The sequence below is a fragment of the Patagioenas fasciata genome, chromosome 3 (genome assembly GCF_037038585.1).
Source record: "Patagioenas fasciata isolate bPatFas1 chromosome 3, bPatFas1.hap1, whole genome shotgun sequence".
Lineage (NCBI taxonomy): Eukaryota > Metazoa > Chordata > Aves > Columbiformes > Columbidae > Patagioenas > Patagioenas fasciata.
The window spans coordinates 28997004-29022908 of NC_092522.1; the positions used below are offsets into that span (position 1 = coordinate 28997004).

Consider the following 25905-nt stretch of genomic DNA (forward strand, 5'->3'; position numbering starts at 1 on the left):
CCTGCTCTCTGGCCACCACCTGGACCTTCCTGGGCACTGGGGCAAACAAGAAGAAGTAGCCTTAGTTCAAACAAAACAGGGAGAATTAGTTAAGGTGCTAGCTGAGTCAACCTCTTGGTTTAAAAATTCTGGAGCAGAAAGTGTCTGGATGTGTTTTCTTTAAATCTGCACACTCACACAATTACTTTAACAATGCCATTCTGTGGCTGTGTTTTTGTTTTGTTTTCCACTTCCTGGTGAACTCTAATATCAAAAATGTCCCACAGAGAAGTCCCAGCATCTTTCCTGCCAGTACAGACCCCTCCCTGCACAGGTGTCTCGATTGCAGAGCACAGAGGAGTTCCCAGCAAAAAGAGAGATTTGAAGCCCTTCAGCTTGTTTATTTGCCAGCAGCAACTTTTAGAAAAAAATGTTCTCGCCTCCTTTTTTTTTTTCATTATTAATAAACAGAGCAGGATATTTCCATGTGCCAGCACTGTGACTCTGCTCTTCAAGTATTTCAGAAAACAGGTCTTTCCAGCTGATAGCACACACCAGAGAGCAGCTGGCTCCCTATGGCTAGCTAAGCTTGGGCTATTTGCCACCAGTTTTCCCACCACCGCGAGGAACTGCAGTCACCTGTACAAGAGGTGAGGGGACAGGCTGCAAGGGTCTCAGCCCACCTGCATCTAAACCCAAGTTTAGCTGGGGAAAAAAACCTGGTGCCTTTACCAAGCTGACAGGTGGTGACTGTGCCAGGGGTGTGTTAGTGGCAGGTGAGGGGACAAGCATGTCCCTGCCCCATGGCCCCTGCCTGCAGCACCAACAAGGAGCCAGACCCACAGAGACCCCCAGGGCAGGGCTTTCAGGGGAGACCTTCCCTTCTCCTCAGAGCCCTGAGGAAAAGCCCAAACCTAAGGCAGTGCATCGAGGCACAGCAGAGCCCACAGCAGCTTGAGACAAACCAAGACACACTCAGGTTTCAGCAACAAGTGCCAGAATCAATTATTTGACCAGACCAGCCCGCTAACGCTGATGGCCAAGCGGGTCTAAGCACCCGGTTGTCCCAGTGCCCAGACTCACAAGTGCTTTTCCTCCAGCTGCAGGAAGACCCAGCATCACACCTGACACCTTCTGGTGTCTCCGCTGCAAGTCCCACTCTGCCTTGCAAATCAAGGACAAAAAAGGGAAAGCCAGATGAACCCAATATTGAACAAATGAATGCCCATTGCAACACTTGTGCTAATCAATTTGTTATTTATTAGTTTGAAATTCTCCCTTATTAAACTCAGATAAGAGGATGTTGCAGCACTTCATGCCTTAGAGCCCAGCAAGGGTATTTTTTTCCTCAAGTCCAGTAGAAACGAGCACGGAAAGTCACAGGGTGACTGGCCCCCTCCTCTCCTGCTGGTCGCAAGGGCTGGAAAGCATGAGCAGGCACCTCGAGCCATGGTGCCAGGCTGTGCCCCAGGGCATGAGCACGCTGGAGGGGAGGAAAGCAGGCTGAAAGGAGTCAGGAGGCAGCTTTATTTACACTAGCAAGGCTGAAGCCGCTATCTCAGAGCGAGGAGGTAGAGCAGGAGGAAAATAAACCTCATGCTTCAAAACCATCAGATAAGGCTTCAGTAAAAACGGAAGAGGTAATTTTCTGAGCAACCAAGCAACTGCTCGCAACGTCTGGTACCTCTGACCACCAGCAGTAAACACTGGGAGAAGTTTCCAACCACGGCCTGGAGTCGGATGGCATTTTCCATGGGCTCCAGGAGTGCCCAGATCCCAGGTCTGGGACTGCTTACTGGGAGGCTGAGTACTACTGAGCCCACATCTGGATGCCATCTGCACAGAGAGCCCAAGTTCCCCCAGCAGCTCCAGTGTCCAAAAGGAACGTCTCGATCAGGGGGCTCAGTCTCCCAAAGCGGGACTGCCAGGCCAGCATCGCTCAATTTGTTCTCCAGTGCCCAGCTGTAGTCTGAGATGACTAGCTTAAGATTAGATTGTGACACCAGAAGCAATTAAAAGCTGTCTCACAGCTCTTTGCAGCTACCAGAAAGGCTGTAGATATTCAGCAGGACCCTCCTTGTCCGTATTTCAGTTAGTGACTGGGTCAAGCTGTGGACATGCATGCAGGAGGCAAAGAAGGGCACTGCAGGTACATCCATGTCCTGCAATGGCTGCGGGAAGAAACTCTCCCCCTTACTGAAAACGCTCCCAGCCCAGGGATGTCTCTGCGAGGCAGGATAAGCAGGACAGGACCAGGTCTCCAGATACTATAAACAACATGCACTGATAAAATGCACAGAAGGCACAGTGCAGAAGCTGTTAAATCATTTCCCCATCCTGAGGCACTTGTGCTCTCATCTTCCTCATTTAATGATATTATTGGACAGGGGGGAGGTCTGATACAGTTCACGGGTCTGACCGTCACCTCACATGAACTGGAAAAGGCACACTGAAGGCAACAGGACCGATATTCATTCAACACAGACACGCTCTGCAACACTCCCTGAGGATGGATGCACCGTGCCGCTTCCCGCTCCCCCTCCAATATTTTGCTCTCTTCATTTTAATCAAGTGAATACAGCACAGATAAAATTCCCTTGGCACTTTTTGGTTTATTATTCCCTTTCTTGAGAATAAATCATTTCATCGTTGCTCAGAAAGAATGGGCTGAAGGCCCCATTACTCAGCTGATTCACAACTGAACTGAGAAAAGCCCTGGGGAAGGCAGCAGGAGGAATGCTTCTGGATAGGCAGACCATGTCAGCAGAGAGATATGAAGCCAGTTCAGACAGCTATGCAACGAAGAGGAGCCATGCAGATTGCTGCAAATTAATATCGGAAGATCTGTACGAGCTTTCAGTCATCTCACAGCAGCTGCTCCCTCTGTGTGTGCAGACAGGGTAGCTCAGTATTTTAACTCATTGCCCTATAAAAACGCTTCAAGATCCAGTGCGAAGGCAATTATGCAAAACTTAATTCCGCACCAAGAGGGATTACAGAACCATTTATATAGGAAGTCGCATAGTGAAAGGCAATTGCACGAGCCAGCAAGCAGCTCAATTCTCAATTAAAATGACATCTTGCTAAGCTGCTCCACGCAACTCGGCCTCTCAATGGAGGCTCACGCCGAGGGTGCGCTGTAGTGGGCTATGTGTGCTCTTTTTGGTAACCAAGCAACAGAGCAAAGCCTGCCCAGCGCACAAATTACAAGCAGCACCTTATTTGCAGAGACAGCAAAGGGAAGCAGAGGTTAACACACACATGCAGGGATGCTCAGCTCAGGCGTACGTGAAGACATTATTTTGACGGGGAGGGTAAGCGTGTCTCTTCTCTGGTAACCGCCTGACCTTGGAAAGCAAGTCACAGCTGCCGGCCTCACCATAGCCCCACCCAGAGGGCAATGCTGAAGATCAAAATCTCACAGCTGACAGAAGAAAAAATAAAAAAGAACAAAAAAAACCCAAACACACCAAAACAGCAAACTTCCTCCTGTGCTCTTATTACAAATATGCCTCCCAAAACCCGCATGGTGCACACATAGCACGGCACCACAAGGTTCTGTGCGGACACAGCCTTCATAGTGGCCACTTTCAGAGCACACATATTCAGATGGCCCATCCACTCGCTACCACTGCAGTCTTTGTGTAACTGCACCTGGGAAAAATACTGAGGTTTTATATTGCATGCATCTGTTACTGGACCACCACCCCAGCAGACTGCCTGTTTTCCCACAGGAGACTTCCAAGACAGCAAGCAGAAGCTGTAGGAAGACAGGCCTGTCCCATACCCTCCCCTGCCTAAGCCTTCTCACAAGGCAATCTCAATTTTTAAAAAATGTTTTCCATATACTATTTTTTAAATATTGCAACTAAAGACAGAAAGATTCATTCAAACCTTAAAAGTCCAAAGAAACTTCAGATGACACCAAATAGTATAAACCATAGCTTTCAACTATTTTGCTTCCCCTCTGGTTCAAAAAAAAAAAGAAAAAAGGTTTGAGGCAAGCAGAATAAAAGCCCCACCTTTTTCCAAATGAAAATAAAACAGTCCAAACTTTCAGATCAGCATGAATACTTGTAGGTTATCTTTGTCATCTGTACACCACACCTCTGCTCATGTGGTATGTGGAATAATCAGCTCAGTGCTAGAAATATGGCACTGGAAGCCACCTTGACACTGCAGAGCAGCATCAACTCCACCTGGGGATTATCTCCCCCATCCCTTTCATTCCTAAGTAGCTTGGAACACAACTTTGACACATGTGCAAGCACAACAGATGCACTGACATAATTTCTGTTTCTGGGAGGGCATTGGTTTGAGTCCCTTGCTGACAGGAAGCCCCCAGGACCCCCATCCCTCCAGCTGCACGCAGACCCTGCCAGCATTTCCAGGGGAAGCCCCATCAGCCAGAGCCACCTTTCACACTCAGACCCGAAGCCCATCACTGGCACACGGAGAGCCGAGCGCAGCTGCAAGCAGCACCCGGTGTGCACTGCAGAGCTCCTGGCATAACAGGGACCGTGTCCAGCATCCAGCCTCGCACACCACACACTAACTCAGCCCACGTCCCCTTCCCACCCCACAGAGGCCACCCCTTCTCATGAGCCAGCTCCGGGCACTACCCGCTGCGCTCTGCCAGCTCCTTCTCCCACGAGAGGTGGCAGCAGCGGCAAGCGGAACGCAGCAGATACGTGCCAGAAGCTGGTTTGCTTCGGGGTTTATTTTGGGTTGAGGTTTTGTTTTGTTTTAGATCAAACTTGATCAGTTACGGTATACAATTATTCCTGTAACCCTGCCTTGCCCTCCTGTAGTGTTTTAGGATGATGCAGGTTGATTTATTAGGGACAGCACAAGGGTCAAGAAGCAATCCAGTCTCTCAATGAAAATATTCTTGGATTTTTTTCTGAGACTAAATAGGAAGCAAGAATTATGTTAAGGTAAAGGTTAAATGTCTAACTATAATACACAAATGTTTCTGCACAAAGCACAGCTGTGGGCTGAGAGACAAAATCTAACATGACTTCACCATGTAAACATTAGACCAGCATAGGGCAGAACCTGCATTTCTCAGGTGTCACCAAGCTCCAACAATAACCATCAGAGAAATACTAATGAAGAAAACAGGGACTGTGTAGACAGATACTTATCTGGGCACTTTGGGTCAGGTCCTGACATTAAGCAGATTACCAGGGCAGGAGGCAAAGTCAACATGGCCAGAATGCAGCACGTTAGAACTGGGCACACAGCATCCAAGCTCCTACTGACAAATCTAGGTAATTTGGCAACTTGTTGATCAATACCACAGCAGTTCCCCAAGCTGCTGGCACTCACCTTTGGCTGTGACCATCTCAGACACCATCTAGGAAGGACAATATATTAAAAAGTGCTGCAGTGGAGAAAGCCACAGGCACACAAAAGGATACATCCCCAGGATAACTGCTTCAAGGCATTTGATAGGTAAGGACTCCCTGGTCATTTCTTTTGCTGTTTCCATTAACCTAGGACAGAAACAAAAAGATTTTCAGTCAGAGCAGTTGACAGGAATCAAAGTGTCTTCTCATACACCAAGAGACAGGTGCCTCCAGTTCTTATCTCAGCAAGCACAGGTCAACTTGATTCTCCTCTTTAGCAATTTGACAGAGCCCTGTTGACTTTTGGAGGATGACTGGAAAGAAAAGAAAAAAAAAGAAGGTGTTTGGCATCCCAGTGCCTTCCAGCCTCTGAAGATGGATTGGAGGAATGCAGTCCTCTCTGCCTCTCCCAGCAACACTATGAGCATCACTTCTGAATGTAACACAAAGCCCTGCTGAGCTGCAAAAGCTGGCCATCGTGCAAGGTCCCATATCAGGACCAAGTTTAGCTTATTTTCAAAACAACCCTAGCTCTCCTCTGGAAAAAAACAGGAGTGAGAGGATGGTGACATGATGGCCCCCTGAAGGCTAAAAATACCTCTGTGAGCCTATAGCTGTAGGCACAGACAAGAATTTAATGCATTTTTACTGATGTCTGCTCTGCAGAATACTACCACCACAAACACACCACTGCAAGCTGAGCTATCATCTTGCTGCTGCTCCCCACCTCCTGGGGAATGGGAAAGTGGTAAAAAACATGGTATTTCCTGCAGGGGTACAGAAGACTGTGCAGGCCCAAGATCTTCCAAGTGCACAAAGTTTAGTTACAATCTGGACCCTTATGTTTGGAGTAGAGTTATCTGACAGGAACACCATGCGAGAAACAAGGAACCTAATCTTAGCTCAGGTGAGAAAGCTGCAGTGCCAGACTGACACCACACCATCAACCAGCTAGGTATCCTATCCCCTTCCACAAGCAGAGCCTGAAATCCTGGAGAGCTGGGTCTTTTTGTTTTTTTTTTTTCTTTAAAAAAAAAAAGCTAAAAACCAACCCAAAGGATGACTTCTATTTTTAAGTCTTTTCTATGTGTATCCCTTCCCTGAGAAAAGCTTTGTAAACAGAACCCTACTCTCAAGCAACACGATATTAAATGATAAAAATATTTGTATTAGAGAAGATGATGAAAATATGCATTTGAATCCATTAGAGCTTGTTTTTCCCACTAATTCACCCACTTCACGCATTTTAAACCTCGTATTGACGGCAAATGGCAACACTGCTTCCACCGCTATTACAGCCTGTCACAGCCATTCCATGTCCCATTTATCCAAGTAAGAAATTATCTTTTCATTTGTAAACAACCGCTCTTTACACTCTGCCTGCAGTACAGAAGACAAATTAAAGAGTTATCTGCCTCCTCCATGCTAACAAGCAGCCACAGAAACCCCACTGCTGGAAGCAGGGAGCAGCTCTGGCGAGGGCACACAATGGGGCCCCTTCATCCCCCAGTGGCTCCCCAGTGCTGGTCACAGCAGCAGCCGCTGTGAAGCCCCATCTCCATCCCGAGAAGTATTACAAACGTGAGGTTTTCGTGAACAAGATGATCCACTGGATTTCCTACATTCTAACTCCACAGGAAATGGGGAAAAAAAAAAAAAGTCATGGCTGATGACACCAAGCTGTGAGGAGGGGCTGACACGCCAGAAGGCTGTGCTGCCATCCAGAGACCTGGACAGGCTGGAGAGCTGGGCGGGGAAAAATTTAATGAAATATAACAAGGGCAAGTGTAGAGTCTTGCATCTGGGCAGGAATAACCCCAGGTCCCAGTATAAATTGGGGAATGACTTGTTGGAGAGCAGTGTAGGGGAAAGGGACCTGGGGGTCGTGGTGGACAGCAGGATGACCATGAGCCAGCACTGTGCCCTTGTGGCCAGGAAGGCCCCTGGCATCCTGGGGTGTATGAGAAAGGGGGTGGTTAGTAGGTCCAGAGAGGTTCTCCTTCCCCTCTGCCCTGGTGAGACCACATCTGAAATATCGTGTCCAGTTCTGGGCTCCTCTGTTCAAGGACAGGGAACTGCTGGAGAGAGTCCAGTGCAGAGCCTCAAATATTATGAAGGGAGTGGAGCATCTCCTTTATGAAGAAAGGCTGAGGGAGCTGGGTTTCTTTAGCTTGGAGAAGAAGAGACTGAGGGGTGACCACATTCATGTTTATAAATATGTAAGGGGTGCGTGTCAGGAAGATGAAGCCAGGCTCTTTTCGGTGACAACCAACGACAGGACAAGGGGCAATGGGTACAAACGGGAATACAGGAGGTTCCACTTAAATTTGAGAAGAAACTTCTTCTCAGTGAGGGTGACAGACACTGGAACAGGCTGCCCAGGGAGGTTGTGGAGTCTCCTACTCTGGAGACATTCAAAACCCACCTGGACACCTTCCTGTGTAACCTCGTCTGGGTGTTCCCGCTTCGGCAGGGGAATTGGATTGGATGATCTTTCGAGGTTCCTTTCAATCCCTAACATTCTGTGATTATGAACGTGTCTCAGAGGCAAGAAAAAGCTCAAGTTGTAAAGCTTCAAGCCATGTAGTGTGGTATATAACTGGAACATTATCTGAGGGATGGGGCCAGCACCTTCTCCCCATGTCTACACCTCCGCTGACCCTGCTACCAGCAGGCAAATAGTAACCGCACTGGAGCCTGCAGCATCAGGGCTTCTCACTCCTGCGTTTATAAGCTCACTGCTGTCATGATTTCAAGGTGTTGTCAGCATGGAGATAACATTAACAGCTCCACAGCCAGGGAGGCAGTCTTCAGTGTAATTGCCCTAAATGAGCAGTTAAATTATTACTGACTTATCTGTCACAGCAACACTCACGCTATTTAAATATCAAGTTGTATTTAACACGCACTCTGTTTGCAAGGCACATAGGCGCTGGTTCTGAAGAACAGCACTCCAGAACACTATATGATTATTAAGACAGATTTAAATTGAACAGGAAAGACATTTTCCTTGCTTAAAAACACACTGCCTGCTAGTGCACAGGTACCAGAGCTGTCCCTTCTGAAGCTGGCAGGAGCCCTCTGTTCCCCTTCCATGGCATCATTGGACAGCCAGGCTGGGAAGGGCCCTGGGAAGCCCTCCTGTCCCACCTGCTGCTCAAAGGACCCAGCTTCAGAAGATGCAGCAGCTGTGCAGTGTCCACCTGTGACCTGTCAACTCGGAGATGGCCATGGCCTCTGGACCAAGAGGGTGATGAGGATTTGTGCCAGGGGAGCATTGGTCAGGAGGCATCACCAATGATCAGCAAACGGGCATCCATCTGCACCCACAGGGCACATCATGCCCTCACACACATCCATCCCAGCATCCTGGGGAATATTCTGCAAACAGTTTGCTATTTCCCCTGCGTTTGCAACACAGACCACAGGGTTTATGTGGATGACCCAGTTCAATAACCACTGAGAGAGTCTTTCTTCTGCTTTTTAAGAAGCCTGAAACAAAGCATGGCCTTAAATCCTGTATTTGTGTATCTTGGAAGCAGAGCCTCTGGAGAATCCCCAAGCCATCACTCTGCCCAAGGTAGCATAAACCAAATCTAAATCACTCCTCACAGATAATTCTTCAACCTACTTTTAACTGGTTTCTCAAAGGCTCAGGAGCCCACAAGTTAATCTTATGCTTAACCTTGCATCTAAGAAGGTCCCCTACTGTTTAAGTGAAATCTTTCCCTTTGGGCAATTCAAATCAGAAGCTATTTCTGCCATCCACAGTGGGCATGGAGACCATGTGTTATCTCTTCTCTTGCAACAGACATTTGTATATGCGACAGGCTGTGATCTACCCTCTCCTCTGTAAACATGAGAAAGCAGACACAGTTTCATTGTTTTGTTTCTGTTTGTTTTCTTCTTTTTAATGCCCCTCTTTCTCTCATCCCAAACCTTCCCTTTGGTCGTGTTTTCGACAACTTGGGCAACATTTGTTGCTTTCCTTTTGGACTCTCTTCAACTGACTCACATCTCATTGTCCTTCAGCTGCACCCACCACACCAATTCAAACAGACCAATTTCCTTCTGCATCCAATTTTCAGTATATTTTTGCAGCCAACCCAGTGTGCTGTTGGGTTTTCCACTGCTGACCCACAGAGAATGTCTGTGTTGTTTCGGTTTTGTTTTTCAATATCAGCTCTGTCTGCAAAACTAGCCTTTCGTTCTCCATTGTGTATTCCCAAATGCCTTCTCTATATTTGCCTTCACTCATATCTCCTATTTGTTCCAGCCCAGCTCTCTCTTAACCTTTGAGATCACTCTGAATCCCAATTCCACCTTGCAAAGCCCTGTCACCTTGTCCAGGTGCAAACAATTAGTCTTATCCATGCCCTTAAAGAAAAAACACGGACCTGGGACAGAGATTGAACACCTCGGCTGACAAACGCTGCTAGGCAAGAGCAAGCTATTGGTAAATTCCCACTTTCTAAGTGCTGCTTTTCACCTAGTTCGGTCCTTTTGTCAAAATAGTTACATTCAGACTAGAAATCCCTGTCTTATCTAGAGACCGCCAAAAGCCACACTAAAGCAAAGAACTATCACAACCACAACTGCTCCCTGACTGACAAAAGCTCTTACACACTGATAATTCTCATGAAGAAACCATGCCAAGCTGAATTCATGTTGCCTATCACTTACCATGTTGTTATGTTCCAGACGCTTGCTTATTTGCCCTAGCATTTTTCCTGAAACTGCAGGTAAACTCAAGTAGTTCCTCGACTTATCTTTTCCCTAATTTCTTTTTTTTTTTTTAAACTGTGTCTTTGCCTTCCCCAGTTTCCAACAAGAGCACCCATCCTCCCCATATCCTCCAATGGTTTGTAGGTTAGTTGTCAGTTCTCAAAGAGAGCATCCAGTTCTTTCAAAAACAACTCATTACAATTGCTCTTTGACTTGTCCCTTGTTCCTTCACTCTGAAATTCTTACCATGCTGTCTCGGATGTTAATTGTGACCATAAATGCTGCACCACTGAATTTGTGAATTAATGTTTAAGGAAAGCGGGGAAGGATTAAAAAACAGCACCAAGCAGGGTTTGTTTCCAGGTTTTTCTAGTTATCAGAACAGACCCAACACATACGATACTCTTAAAGCAGTACTTTTCCATCTCATATCACAGTTAGCTGGGAACTAGCCCAAAGCCACTCTCCCCACAGACCCCAGTGAGCATGGGGGCTGCCCAACTCTTCCAGTAACGTGGGGGAGACAGCTACAAGTCAAAAATAAGCATCCTGCAGCTTCCCTCTTTGTGGCATTTACAGCACTGTCTGCCAGGCAGGGCTCTATTCCAGACCACAGTGAACATTTCTGCATCTAACAAACAGGCTGCATGCTCCTTCCTTGAGACCTAGTCCTTGACAAATAGCGATATTTCCTTGTAAATTGACACATATTTCTTTCAATGTTTTCAGAATCCCACCTGGATTATCGCCCTTGCTTTCTGCACTAAAAGAAGGCCCACAGAGGAGATGGGTTTGCATCTTTTAGATTATTTCTGTTGAACATGGCAGTGACTGCAGTCATCTCAGGGGAAATATTAATTCCTTTTGCTCCCAGATTTTTCTCCAGGACACCCAATCTCAAATACAGGTTAGGAAAAGCTTTCAGCATGCCCAAAACTGGAGGATTTCACCAGCTGGTACCCATCATGCTGGAGTCACTTCAGAGATGACCATGCTTAGGAGGAGAGGTTGCCCATTACCTTCACCAGAAAGACTCCTATAGACTTCAGTAAAACTTGTATTAGTGAGATCCTCCAGCACATTTTCCACAAAGTTTTCCTTTCCCAGGCCCCTGTAGTTGCAAGAGGTCCACAAAATCTCCCTCTCGCAAGTTTTTCTAAGGCTCCTGACAGTTTCCCAACGAAGCCAAAAGAAAAGTGAAAGGCATCAACAGGAGTAAAAGGACATAAAACAGCAGAGCAGCCACTGCTTTCGTGAATCTTCTCAAAACCAGTTTGTTTCAATGCCAAAAGCACTTATACCACATGCTGAACATAGCACCATATCTGTAACATTCTCCCTTTGTGCAAGAGAGAAGCAGATGTTCAAATGTCTTCTGCAGTCTATTGTCTGGAAATGGTATGAGCCCATTTTTCTTTACAGCCCCATCATGGTTCCTTAATAGCATGGGGTGGTGAAACAGTATTATTTTGCATCCCCTCCCTTCGCTGTTATTTGGTTGCACCGTTCCCACGTGACTGCTTCTATCACACTCTTTTATGGCCATTGATTACTCATTATTAATATCTGCAGTCACTGAATGTCTCTCCATCTTCACAGAGCAGCTTCTGAGCTGTAATTTCTCAAAGCCCCCAGGACCTACCCAAACATTGGGTTTTGCTTCAGTCATAGGTCCCACTGATCAGCTGCCACTTAACTGGAGGAAAGAGAACAATATCCCACCTATCTACAACCTCTCTAGATAGTCTGTGAGTGACAAAGCTGTCTATTCCTCATCGTGGCTCACATCTGCATCCTAGAACAGAAGCTTGCAGAGAGCTTATGGGTCCTTGTAAAGCCAGTAATAAAAGTTTGTTGGCATTGAAGTCACAGTTACACATATTACTAGATATCCAGAAATCCATATTTGTTCTCAAGCTCTTATGTGATCTAAGCTCAGAAGTTTAGAAGAATGGCTATTTCAGCTAAAGGTACTATTTTTTCAGTCAGACCAGTTGTACTGACAAAAGCTGTAAGATAGGTTTTGCCAGCATACAGCTGCATGGGAAAAGGAAAACCAGCCGTATCGGTGTCTGAAACACTCGTACCTTGTGCATACTCACATCACACATGTACTACGGATCAGTGGAGCTGCACGCCATAGGATGCCCTGTAGCTGCCCAGTACAAAAGGGTACATGACGAAGCCTGTGTGACGGACAATACCCTGCACAAGGATACCTGTATACTCTACTAGCAAACACTCCTATAGTGGATGTAGCTACGCCTGTAAATCTGGCTTTTGTGCTAGTACGGCAAGCCCCAGCAAGGTAAGATGAATTTTCAGACATGGTTTGCCAGTACAACAGGAACACCACGCACAATTTGCAGGATCACAGCTCTCCCACCCGAATCACACAGCTACACCAACAGAAATCTAACATTTTCAAAAGTGTTAGCTGCAGTCTAGACAAATCCACAGGGTGTCTGGCAGTCTAGATGCAAGTCGATAGCTAACAGTCGTTTTTTCTTAAGAGAGACTGTAAATCCTGAATTGTAGCAAGCCTGTGTCCCTTAATGTTATGAGTTCCTATAGATAATTTAGGCTGCTTCTTAAGCACAGCTAAGCATTTTTATTTTCTCATGCATCACACCGATGGCGACAGTAAATCTCTATAATACCTAGTCCTTCCTCTGTAATAGAAAAACTCATTAATATGCCCCAGCTGCTTTGGGACACTTTCACATGAATTTATGAATATTCAATTTCTATCTAGTGCTCAACTTCTTTGTGTCCAGCCATTGCTCTTTTGAAGAGAGGCTGCCAAAGTTCTCCTAATACTTTCATTAGCTTTGAGCCCTCATATTATGTTTAATATCGGTAAATCACAGCTCTGGGGACAGCCTCAATTTCCAAGAACCGGTGGCAACTGGAGGTGTTCAGCATCTTGCCTGATCAACTTGCAAATACAAACTTCATCTCTCAGCAAGCGAGGGCATTCACACTACAGAAACTTGCTCAGAGCAGCACTTGTCACCTCAGCACAAGACACCTGTTGTCACCATGCCAGAAGCAGATTTCTTGCAAAGTAGAACACACCTCCCAGTATAAAACTTGCAGGTGTGGGTGATTTTTCAGCTCTGATGAAAACTCTTCCAGCAGCAGAAGAACAAATCGCCCAGGATAATGGCAAGAGAATATAACTTCAGCTGGTATGAACAGCCATGTACCCCAGATGAAAGAAAGGAAAGCCTTTAGGGACACCTCAACATTACACTGTGATCAATGCATTGTTCCCCTTCTCAAAATTGGAGAAACCAAGACAGGGCAAGCACTCAAGCCTTGCTGCAGTAAGACAGGATCTGAGCAGCTAAGCGTGCTCCTGACAGCTTAGTACTCCTAGCACTCCCGTCCATCGGGTCAAGCAGCACAGCAGCACAGGTCTTAGGACTTAGCACTGTGCAAGTCCAGCAAACACCAGGTGCAGGTAACTGTGCCTGGTAAGCTGGACGCAGCTGCCCTGAGGGGTACTCTCCTTAACTGTGCCACCACATACCAACTCACTTACAGGAGTCCTAAGAGCAACCGGACAAGGAGAGAAGTCAGACATAATTCCCCAAGCAAACACTAAGGCAGGATGAATACAGGAAACAGCACCACTTTGGAGAGGATCCAAAGCCATGCGTGCATCTCCAGCTGTGAATAATATATTGGTTCCCTTCCAGGAAGGAGTATTGTCCTCATAAGACAGGCTTTCATCCAGCCTCAGAGGACACCGACCTTTCAAGTGGTGAGTGCTGAGCACAATTCATTTTCATCCTCCACTTCCTCAGAAAAAAAGTAATGGGACAAATTTAAAATTGAGTGACCAGCCTGAAAATTGGTTCAAGCTTCTGTAAACCCAACTATCATTCAAGGCACAAGACTTCTTCTAAACCAGTTCCACTAGTGTAATGAACATGACACAGAGGAAGGAAGTGGGAAAAATTGCTGTCAGCAAGATGAAAACCTGAAGCACCAAACTGGGATGGGAACTGGAATTTACAGTGATAGACCATTAGATTAATGACAGACAGCTAGGGAGAGCTAGAGACAGGCCTGTCTACACGAGTAATTATATTCTGCCCATTTAAATTTCACCCTAAAATAAAAGCATAATGTTACCAACACCACTTCCCACCCTAACTTGCTAATTTACTAATTTACTGGGTCCAGTTAAAGAGCTGTCCCTAAGTATGATGCAGTTCTTACATGCAAGCAATCCCACCTGTCTATTGCCAGGGTTCCTGAGCACACGTTTGTACTTGTATTGCACAATTCATTGCCAACCAAGCACATGAGTTCACCACAGGGAAGGAATGGCAAGATAGGCAGCAATGGGAGGAACAAGGCCATGACTTAAATGGTCCATTGTGATCCTCCTCCAGGGGAAAGGACTGCGCCTGAGACAACATCAAAATTCCCACAACATTTTCTGCAGTTGATCTCTTCCTACCATCAAACGGCATTACAGCGCAACCAGAATATCAGGACTTCTATAGTTTCCACAAAAACAGCCCAGCCCTCCCAACACCAACAAGTGAGAAACAAGAGTTTTCCCAAGCCTGTGCATTCAGCTTTGGCCTGCAGCTATGCAGGCTGCTGAGCAAGACCAGCCCTTCCACTTGATGGCCCTTGATGCCACCTGACATCAAGCTGGGACCCTCCTTGTGAAGGAGTTTTGACCTTGCCAGAGCAGCCGTGGCACAGGGTAGACAGCCTTCCCATGCTGTGGTGCCACAGTGCTTCGTGCCAGCTGATCACCTTGGGCATTTCTGTGGGAGGAGGACACTAGGCCACTTCCAGAGACACTTACCCACTTAGAGGTCTGGTTTTTCTAATCTCGAAGAACTGTGTTCCTGTGTGATTGTATCTGAAATTTGTCTGGTGAAGGAAAGTAACATCAACAGTCAAACAACAAAATAACAATGCTTAAAAGGTGAATTTCAGTTCTGATTTCCTGTTTAAACACAAAACAAGTAGTAGAAACACTAACTCTCAGAGGTGAAACCCTGGCATATGAAATAAAGCAATTTTTTCACTTGTCTTTTCATATGACATTAACCGTCATTAAGCGGAGACTCAAGCAAAGAGGCTGGTTGTCTAAAACAACACTTGAACTTCGCATTTGAGAGTTCTTAATTCTCTTTTCCTCCAGGTCCCAATCACTATTAGGTTACAAGCTTGAAAAAAAAAAAAGTCTCCCATTTGGGCAAGAGAAAGCTTTTATAGTCCACCCAAAACAATCAACATCATTCATGGTTTGAAATAAGTTATTTCCTTTGTAAGTTTTTAACTCAGCCACAGAGCTCACATACCACCTGTACACCAAGAGCTCAGCAGGTGCATCCATTACATCAAGGGAATATAAATTATTCTCTAAAAAATGCAATGCACTTGAAACGGAAATAACCAGCTAAGTGCAATTCAAGAACATTAGTTAACTCTATGAGCACAGGAGAAAAGTTCATCACCAAGGCTGCCAGCAGACAAGTCACCCATCGACCAAACCTCAGCAGCACTGGCCTAGGAGTACAAGAGGCCACGCAGCAGCAGCATCACTAAAAGCAGCCTCTTCCCTGCTCCTTGAGCGCAGGAATGCAATATATCAGACCAGGAAAGCCATCTGTCCAGTAAAAACAAACAAAAAAATCCCAACAAGAGATATCACACCACCTGCTTACTTTTGTTACGTTGTTTTTCCAGGTGAATCTGTTCCCCCAGCCACAAGAACATTCACACCAGCAAAATTATGGTGGTGATACCAGGGCAGAAACAAGTGACCCCATGGAGGCAAAGGGTATGTTGCAAGGCATAAACAGCACAGCTGCTGGCTGTATAACCACAGTCTAAATAAAAACTCCAGCTCACACAAGGATGCTCTTAACTGACTTCAATTAGAGTTCAGAGTTCTCCAGAAATGAAGCTTTGCTTCCCTCCTGCCTTCAAAACCTAATTCATGAGGCCCTTTCAGAGTGCTCTCAACAAAGCCTCTCAGAGGAAGCCCAGATTCTGTTCCCCAACACTCTTTGAAGCTTTTTCTGAACACAGACTCAAACCCTGTGCCTCAGGCCTGCTCCTGCTACACAGTAGTGCACAGGATTTCAAGACCTCTGGAGGTGGAGGGGAAATAATGAGATTTTTGGAGCTCCGCATGACATGGCCTCCTCTCCAACACAAACCCACTGAGGACCGAGCCTCTCGTGCCGGACAAGTGGCCGACACACAGCAGAGAAATGCGCCATCCCCCTGCAGAGCAGGCTGGCCCCAGCCTCCCTCCCCACAGCAGCAGCTGCTGCTCAAACCCCCACTGCCGCCTTGATCCCAGCCCCTGTTCCCCAGCAGGCTAACCGCGCCTGCTATTTTTGGATGCTCTTCCAGCTGCCACCCATATCCTTTCTTAATCCTTACCAGGCCTTTGCATTCATTCCTCATCCCTGCCGCTTCCCCACACACACATAAAAAGAGTGATTTTATAAAAAAAGAAAATAGAGAGAAGAGCAGCATCTGGGCTGGCAATCATCTCATCTCACATCTGTCAGCAATGGAAATGGTCAGGTATTACACATGGGGAAGGGACGGGGAGGCTGGATAAATGTGTACATCTTCGATGAACCCCCCAAGTGAGGTGGGACATCTGGAAGGGGGGATTCCTTTGGTCAGTGTCTGTGCCACAGGCAAGTCTGCCCACCTCAAGGGTCAGGACAGCTGCTTGTGCCCTTCACCCTAATGACAAGTATCCTCCGTAAGCTGAGCATGCAGGCAGTCCTCAGGAAGCCCATAGGGGCTGCCAGAGCAGAGGGAGAAAGGGTTTGCCACAGCACTAGCTTTCCCTGAGTCACTTCAGGATGAGATGCCTCATTATGTCTCCAGGCATCATGATCTGATCACAATATCCTCATAAAACAACCTCAAAATAAGCAATTCTACTCCCACCAACGTCACTTCAGTTAAATTCTTCATTATCATTTAACGTTAATTACACCTCTCAGAGGATTGCTGTGACAAGCTCAGTGCTGCAGATTCTATCACAAGTCCTCAGAGGCGTCCTTTCACCCCCGAATGATCCCCAAGCCCTTGTGACCAGCTAGTGCTTCAGTAAACCCCCATTTAATTCATGCTGGCCACAAGCCAGCCTTCTCTCTGGAGACAACACGCTGGAGAAGGATACTGCAGCATCTTCATGTAGGTCTGTATTGCCTGGAGCCATTCCGGGATCGACATGGAGAGCTTGTAGTTTGGCACCGGCGGCACTGAGGGCTGGACACACAAAAAAGATAAAGAGGTTAGACAGTTACCGCTCCCTGCAGAGTGGGTAAGTGATTTACTCCGGCAGCAGCATGTGCTTAGCGCAACACAAAGCGGTAGCACAGATGGCTAACACCCCACGTGAACTCAAGCACTGGGCAAAGTCATCCCACCCGAAACAGGGGCTGCCCAAGCACCAGAGCCAGCCCGTCCCTGCCAGTGCTGGGAGGCCAGGGCAGGCCCCCACCATGGCAGGCTGCTCATCCCAGCCACCGCCATCCCCCAAACACTGCCCTGTGTGACCAGGCAGTCCAGGGCAGAATGCCAGTGCTCCCCATTTTTCCCCTCTAGCACAGGGCAGTTTGGACAAGGAGAGTCCCAGCACTGGTTCTGCTGTCCTCCCTCCCTCAAAAAGCCATTTCGAGTCTAATTTTTGGTTTCCTCTACCATGAGAGAAAGATAAAAGGAGACAAGGATCCCAGGCTGTGTAATTTCCCATCTGCTGCATACCAGCAGCACACTTGCTGGGTAAGGAGCAAGTGATACCTGGAAGACCACCTGGGACACAGATATTTAATTATATTAAGAAACTTAAAGATATAGACTGGCACCGTAATGGGATTTTTCCAAAATCTCATAAGACATCTGCTTGTGCCTAAGCACTTTAAGAAGCTGGGTCCTCAATCCATATTTAATCCCCACAGCTGCGTGGCTCTTGAGCCTGTAACCACGCAGGAAAGGGGCAGAGCCTTGTCCCATGTCCCCTTATTTTATGGGTGAGACTGCAAAATACAGGGTCAGCATCTGTTAAAACAGGCAGTATGACCAAAAAGGTTAGTACAGTTCTCACAAACATAATCGAGGAAACAGTTTATTTAAATATTAATGCAGACCTCAATTCAGGAACCAGCAGCTACAATGAAAGGTGCAGAGGAAAGTGTGCAGCACCTGTGGGCCCATGACGTTGGCAGAATAGTTTGAAGATTATAAAGTAAAAAATGACTGCTCTAAAGACACTTCAAGTCAGCAATTACAGATAAGAAAAGCAAGTTGAGGTGGTAAGGGTCACCTCTGCCCCACTGACTTCCCTCTCCAGTTCCCACCTCCACTACGACAGAGGGATTGCATGTTTGCTTTCAGAGAGCAAGCACCACATGTAGCTAGTTACTACAGTCAAAAAGTAAATACACCTCGGAGAAGGGAAAAAACCCAAAATAGAGACTCCTACGTTACTGGCACACAGAAATGTATTTTAAGTGTCAAGGAGACAGATGGCCAGGCCTCCAGCACGCTGTCGCCATCCCCAGCACCTCATGGGAGACAACTGTGTGCAGACTGGCTGTCTCTCTGAACAAGCGAGAGTTATGAGCAAGGTTCATTAACGCTTCTTAATCACAATTTCCACACCTAGCCTCTTCATTAGAGGCAATTTTTTGGTTTCACAAGTTCTTTCCGCCCCCAGCCCCTTTGGTCTGCAGGAGTTATTCACCCATCCGTCCTGGACTCAACGCAACAGACAGGGCTGGAGTTTCAGGAGCAGCAAGCAGGTGAAAGAGGGAATTAAGGCAGGCTGGTCAAACCCTTCCAGTTGGTGTAACTCCTGCTCTGATATAAACACTGGCAAGAAATTCTATGTGCCTGCACAGCACATACACGACATGCCACACCAAGGCAACGGCAGTCCCAGCCAGCAACAGACCTGGCTGCTGCTCTGGGGGGACAGCACCCATTTCCCAGCCCTCCATGCCCTCACCCAGCATCCCATAGGGACTGCAACAGTGTGAGGGATGCAGCCCTTGCTGTAACCCACAATGGTCACCCTCATCATGGGGGTCAGCTTTGGACCTCCAGGCAAGGTGTTTCACCATCACTAAGGTGGAGGATGATCGTGTCAGCCATCGGGAAATGTTCAAGTAAAGAAAAGCAGGGTTTTCCCAATGGCTGACCCATATCCCAAAACATGTCTTTTAAAGTTACCTCGGCAAGCCTGCCGAGCCAGAAGGCCCAAGCCCCTCAATATCTCAGGCAACAAGGGAGAAGCAGCCATCGGTCTTCCCCAGGCAGGAGGGTGCCCTGCTCTCCTCAGCCCAGCGCTGGGCAGGCAGTACACTGCGCCATGCTGCCAGGCAGCAGAGAGCCACCTACCGCTCCCACCCCCTCCAAACAATACCCCTTTTCTGCCCAAAAATTCCTGCCCTGGCTAGAAGAGGACCAGTCTTGGGCACCCAGCCAGCACAGAGCAGAAGGCAGGGAGGCACAATATCACACACAGAGTAAAGTGGGATGTTGTTGTGGTTGGGGCTGTGGCCCTCCAGCTACCACTGCACGTCCCAGCACAGCAGCCAGCAAGGGTTTGTAGCAGGATGCCAGAGCCTCTGAGAGGAAATGCAGACACAGCACTACAGACCAGGAATTTATAAAGTGAGTGAAATTCAGAGACCAGGCAGACGAAAGGGCCTTGACCCAGGATCAGTATTTCCAAGCAGCTGCAGCTCCAGACTGTATTTCCAGAGCCGCTGCAGCGCAAGACCCTGTGGCAGAGCTGGAGACCGTCATCCCATGGCTGGAAATGCTGTAGTTTCAATTAACCACAGACATGCTGTGTCAAACTCTTCCTGCCTGACTCCACTGTGCCTCATTTAATGACCAGAAAGCTATTTTCTGCAAGCTCACCCTACACTGATACTTAGGGTGGATAAAGATGGCAGGCTAAAGCCGTCAAAGCTGGTGAGAGGTTTAATTTTCATTAAGATCTGCAAGTATCTCCAAGATCACAGGCCACATAAAGGACTGCACAGGCCTTCCAAACTGGGAGCCTGCACCCTTCTCAGAGCTCAAGACAAAAGTCAGAGGTGGGGAGTGCAACGAAGGGACCCCCTCAGGTTCCAAAACTGCCTCCCTTGCAGACAAGCCAGCTTTTTGTGAGGCCTCTTTCTCTCAGGAGAGATGCACCCCTGCTGTTTGCATTTGTTCCAGTAAGGACAGCCTTGCTGATACAGTAAGAAGCTACTTACCGCCCTGTGCATATGATCACTGAGGCTAATACCAAGATGATTAGAGCAATCAAGTGGAGCTTCTTGGGAAGGGGATGAAAACTCTCTCCCATCACTAAGGATTAAGAACAGATCAGATGCAAAAATGGAGCAGTTGCACACACTACTTGCTCAGCCTTTACCAACTACTAATACAAGTGGATTACAAGCCATCCTCTCACAGGCATAAGTTTCTCTCATAGCTCCAGATCAGCACTACTTGGTCTTTTGCAGGGTGCCACACACCCAGCAGCACAAGCTCTATAAAGAAGCTGTACCATTGTTTAAGGAACAACTCTCACCTGACATTCCTACTCTGACCCAGAAATTACCATCACAATTTCAGCAACCCACCACCATTTTGTAGCAAACAAACCTGCTTCTACCCTTCATTTGCTCACCTGAGTTCTGTTGGCATTAGTAAGGACCAGGCATCCCTCAAACTATGCTGTGACCCCAGAGGTCCCAGGTTTAGCCACCAAGAGCTAATTAGTCACAAGAGACATGAGGCCCTTCCGCTCTTGAAGAAGTTAATCACTGCAACAGGGAGTCTGCTGGTGGACAGTGCCAGAGGAACTCAGTACAATTCCTTCACAACACCCTCCACCGATCAGGAACCAGTAACTAACAGTGAATGATTTACCCAAGGAGATTTCAAAACATTTTTCCTCCCATCCAGCTTCAGTACATGCAATGGAGAGTCAACCTTGTGCTTCAACACTGAGGAAGAAACCATGGTCAGTATTCTCCAGGGCACTATGGTGGGCAGCATGCCAGTGTGTTGAAGCCACTGGCATGACTCTCACCAGATTCTTCACCAGCAACTATGGGTATCACCAGGAAAATCACATGCTTTAGAGCTGGGAGAAGGAAATCGAGTCCAGTATGAGTTTTGCCACCCCGTAATATCAAGCAGATCTGCAGGCTGTTTAAGCTAGTGTAAACTGGCCATGCTGCTCAAATGAGTTCTGCCCTCTCCCTGCCCCTTCATTTCTACCTCAAGCACTTGTGCAAGTAGGAGATGAACTACACAAGGGAACCACAAACAGACTCAGCAAAACCAGATTATTCTTTAGCTGAACCTGTTCCCCCTTCCAAACAAAGGCTGGTACCAGCATGAGGGAAGTGGAGGAACACAGAGAAGAGAGATGGCCCCTTTTGCGCTTATGCTGAACTAAACATTGCAGAAGAGAGATGAAAGGCCTTTTCCGCTGCTGTCTTATTTAACAAGCGCCTTCATAAGACAGCCCTACTCAATATATTTTCAAATTCTCTGTGCACAGAATTTTTCCTTGCTACTCCACGTAAGGAACAAGCATACATATCACTGACAACCTGGACCGTGACAACACCAGCCCAGCCAGCATGCAAAGGGGTATGAATCGACACAGACTTCAGCAGTCAGCTCAGATTAATGCTGCTTGGTGGGAGGAGCGAGTCAAGCTCAAAGTCTGCCAAAGCCGACAGTGTTAAAGACATTGTGATCAGTAATGCAGCGTGGTGCTGGGAAGCCTTGGAACATCAGCAGACAACAACATTTTGTTTGCTGGCTAGAGGAAAAAGAAAAGATTCGGGTCAGCCAGAACTGTTTGGAGCTTGTACCAAGGAACGTACAAGACAAAAGCGTTTGGAATCTTTCCATGTACGGGAAATGAAATGTCTGAGTTTTAAATCCCTTATTAGATTTCAGGAGCAAAGCTGTGTTTTCGGGAATGCCCGTCTTCCAAAGAGCTGAGCAAAATGTTCTCTAAATTGTAACAAAGCACTTCATTCAGTCCCCAAAGATATCTTTTCATTCTCGTTTTCCCGCTTTTTCCTCCCCAAGGTTAAGGAAAAAAAAAAAAAACAAAACACGTTCTTCCCACGTTTCCCAAGATACCAATTCCAGCTCCTAAGCATCCCGCGGCACACACCCCCGTACCCCATTTCATGCGTTTTAGAGCTCCAGCTTCACCCCTGTTGCCCCTCGCAGCGGGCAGGGGCCGAGGGCATCCCCAAGGGCTGAGGCGCGACACCCTCCTGCCCAGCCCTTGTGTCCCCGACACCCACAAAACTCGGCAGCCGCAGAATGTCTGGCTTGGGGCTTTACGGGAGGCCCTCTCTTTTTAAGAGGGCTTGGGGGAAACGGGGGCTTCTCCTTACCCGAGCCAGGCGGACGGCGCTCCGGATGGCCGCGGCCACGGCGCCGCCGTCGGGGTGCACCCGCTCCACGTGCCCCCACATCCGCTCCCAGGTCTGCCCGTCCATGGGGAAGCCGCTCTTGTTCACCAGGAACAGCGACCCGCCGTCCCGCTGCTCCTCCTCCTCCGAGCCGCCGCCGCTGCCTCCGCTCCCGCCGCCCGCCGCCGCCCGCGGCTGGGCACTCCGCGACCGGCCCCCCGCCTTGCCGACCGCCGCACGGCGGGTGCTCCCGGGGCCGCCGCCGCCCGCCGCCGCGCCCGTCATGGCCCCGCGGCCATGCCCGAGCCTGGGAACGCTGCGGGGACCGCTGCCAGGAGGTGCCCCGCGGTCTTGCTGCCGCCCGGACCCTCCTTATATATATATATTTTATATATATATATATAATATATATGTGTGTGTGTACTACGTGCATGCAAAGGATGCTGAGCGCGGGGTCGGTCCCTCCCTAGCGGCGGGCGCCCCCTCGTCCCGGGCGCCCCAGCCCGGCCCCGGCCCCGCTCGGGGCGCGCCCCGCACCGCGCTCCATGCCGCCGCGTTACCACGCTACCGGCCGCCCGCCCGCCCTCGGCGCTTTCCTATTGGTGGCCGCAACAAAGAGGGGCGGGGTTCGGGGCGCGGGACGAGCCGTGACTGGCGGAGGCGCAGACGAGAGGCGCCCCCTGCCGGGCGCGGGCTGAGCCGTTTTCTCCGAGAGTTGTCGGGCGTGGGGCCGGGCCGTACCGTGCCGTGCATCCCGGTACCCGCTGTGTAGGGGGCGCTTTAAAATCAAACCCTTCATTGAAGAGAGCTGGGCTGCTCCCTTCCTCCTAACGGAGCTGGAAAATTCATTGTTAACTAATGTTAAACTAATAGGCAGCGAAATCCCAGCTTGAACACAAAGGCATCAGGACTTTTCTGTCCGGTGGGCAAAGGAGTGTTCTAGAGCTGGGGGAGTCTCACCCTTGGCCACGGAGAGCTTAGGGGCTGGTGCTCGCCCCCCAGGGGAATAGTTCCTGCTCACGCAGTGGGAGCATGGCGTGCCTAGCTCTCACGTAGGAAAGAGGGGACACACTGTGGCCTTTGAGTGTTTTGCAGCCTCACAGACTGGCACAGGGCCAGGTGGGTGGTCCGTGACTCGGGATGTCTCACACTGCACTACAAACAGCAGCCATGTCCTGCCGCGATGCCCGGCAGCAGTCAGAGGTACCTGCCTCATGGATGGGTCTGCACACACTGCAACATCAGTGTTTGGTCCTCTGCCCATGCCTGGTGTGACTGAGTTGTGGATGAGAGCAGCGGGGAAGCCATCTCCCCTCCAGGGCTTTGCCCAGCCATGTCAGTGTCCTTGCAGTACCTCACAGGCAGACAACTCCCTGGCTGCTGCTGCCATCTCCACCACTCAGCTCAGTTCCCTGGTGCTTATTTCCATGCTCGGAAAGGGTTTTTTAGCTCTTTATATCAAGCACAACAGTGTCAACCTAATGCAACATCTAGTAGAGGTGACTCCTCATCAGAAAGAAATAACAGTCTGAAAACAGTGTTCCCATCCCCTGCCCATGCACTCAGATACCACTGCCAATCTGCTCTCCCCTGCTCCCAGCCAGGCTGGGCACATACCTGTGCATCTCCTCAGCAGCTGCAAGTACTGACTTTCATCTCTTGCCATAAATAAGTCTTTGCAGTGCCTTAATCACCTTCCTGAAAGCTCTGGGGAGCCATGGGTGTATGTTGAGTCTCTAATCGCTCTCCACAGGAGTTGACATCTCGATGAGTCCTACCAGTAATCTTGCCTGTAGCATCCTGGCCGCATGGTGTGCCTGAATCTCATCAGGAGGTTTGACATAAAGGAGGCCCAAGAAAGGCTGTTCCATCAGCTAAAGCAAACCAAGAGCTTCAGCTTACATAGCTTGCCCAGTGTCAGCTTTCAGCCTAGGAGACTTTGGCCTCGGGAGCCCCCCGAGCTGCACATGGGGGTTCTGTGTAAATGGTGCCATAATCAAGGGGGGAGAAGGAGTCAGAGTGGGTTTAGAGCTGCTTTGAAGACTTCACCCTCTCTGCTATGTCCTGTGTTTCTCTAATGACCAAGCAAACACTGTAACTGGAAGGCAAATGAGCCCCCATGAGTGCCAGGGCCAATCTGCACTACCCCGCTGGGTTTTGGAGCAGGATCCCAGGGGAAGCGCAGTCCCTCTCTCCTTCTGGAGCACAGATGAGGTTGCACATGAGGTGAGCTCCAGATGGGAGCTGATGAAGCACAGAGACCCGGAGAGACTGCAGATGGCTGCAGCCGTGGAGGCGAAGGCTCTCGAGGAGCAGAGGGAGGCTCAGGCAAGGCAGCGCAAGGAAGCAGAGGCTGAGAAAGTCTGCAAGTTTGCTGGAGCAGAGTCAGGGAAAAGCTTGAAAATCATTCTGACCTGGATCTTAGGCCTAATGGGACTGTGCAGGTGGTGACAGGCCCATGTGAGCAGCCCAGGGGCACACTGCATGTGATGTAGCTTGGAGTACTGGGATTGCGCAGCAGGAAGTCATCACCCAGGACGCCAATACACAGGCTGGCCATCCCGTATGTCCCAGAGCCTTGTTCGCTGTTGGAACAGGCAGCTGTGGTGAGGCTGCCACAGCCTTGCTCAGTGCTGCTTCACTGCCCACAGCAAGCAGGAACCCTCAGATCATGCTATCTTACCCCCACCCACATCTTAGACACCCAAAAGGTGTGTGTGTGATGCTACATTCTTTGTGGCTCAAAGCCTTCTGCATCCACCGTGCCAGGCATGCTCCATGCCAGAGAGAAGGGCTCACCCTGGCCAGACAAGTAAGAGGCCCATGTGGCAAGGTTGGGACATCACAGTCCTCTCCATAGCAGCCCTTTGCATCACACAGACCCCTTCTGATCAGGATTGAAAGAAAAAAATCCTACCAGCTCCTCCTTGATGTTCAGGGTTAAGAGTGACAAGTTCAACTCCCAGAGGCCAGTCAGTGCGTCCAAGGCCAGCTGTGGCTGGGCAGAAGTTAGCTGAGGTCCTGGAGCTAGCAGCAACTTTGAAACATCAGCTTAAGGGGCTAAAAGCGGAGTCCCAAGGTTCCTACAGCTAAAGGGAAGCCTTAATTACCCTCTTACGAGCTACAAATTAGGAGTAAAAAAAGCAGGATGCTGCCTTGGTTTAGCCCAACCACCCCGCCCTGGTGCTAGTTATGAACAGACATTCAAGATGAGTAGGAGCAGGGTGGGATATACAGTGTGTTCCCCTGCATCCCCTCAGCATCCAATGGCTTTCACCTCCTGGGATCACATAATTTTGACGTAACTTTCAGCAGAGCTGCCTTGTTCCTCGCTCTGTCCACGTTTCCCCTCGCACCCCGGCTGCTGCTCAGCCTCTGCTCCAGAGTGCCAG

At 48.7% G+C, this 25905-nt stretch overlaps 1 protein-coding gene across 1 annotated transcript in view; it reads right to left on the minus strand.

Annotated features, from left to right (window-relative positions):
• VASH2 (vasohibin 2) overlaps window positions 1-23065 on the minus strand; it is a 38116-nt gene extending 15051 nt beyond the window's left edge. Inside the window, exons 1-4 of the mRNA XM_065835580.2 lie at window positions 22496-23065; window positions 17245-17333; window positions 14890-14946; window positions 5403-5477 (exon numbers count right to left, since the gene is read on the minus strand). Of these exons, the coding sequence (XP_065691652.1) occupies window positions 5403-5477; window positions 14890-14946; window positions 17245-17333; window positions 22496-22798 (524 nt within the window). The 5' untranslated portion in view covers window positions 22799-23065. The remainder of the gene's footprint in view (window positions 1-5402; window positions 5478-14889; window positions 14947-17244; window positions 17334-22495) is intronic.
• Between the last annotated feature and the right edge of the window lie 2840 nt (window positions 23066-25905).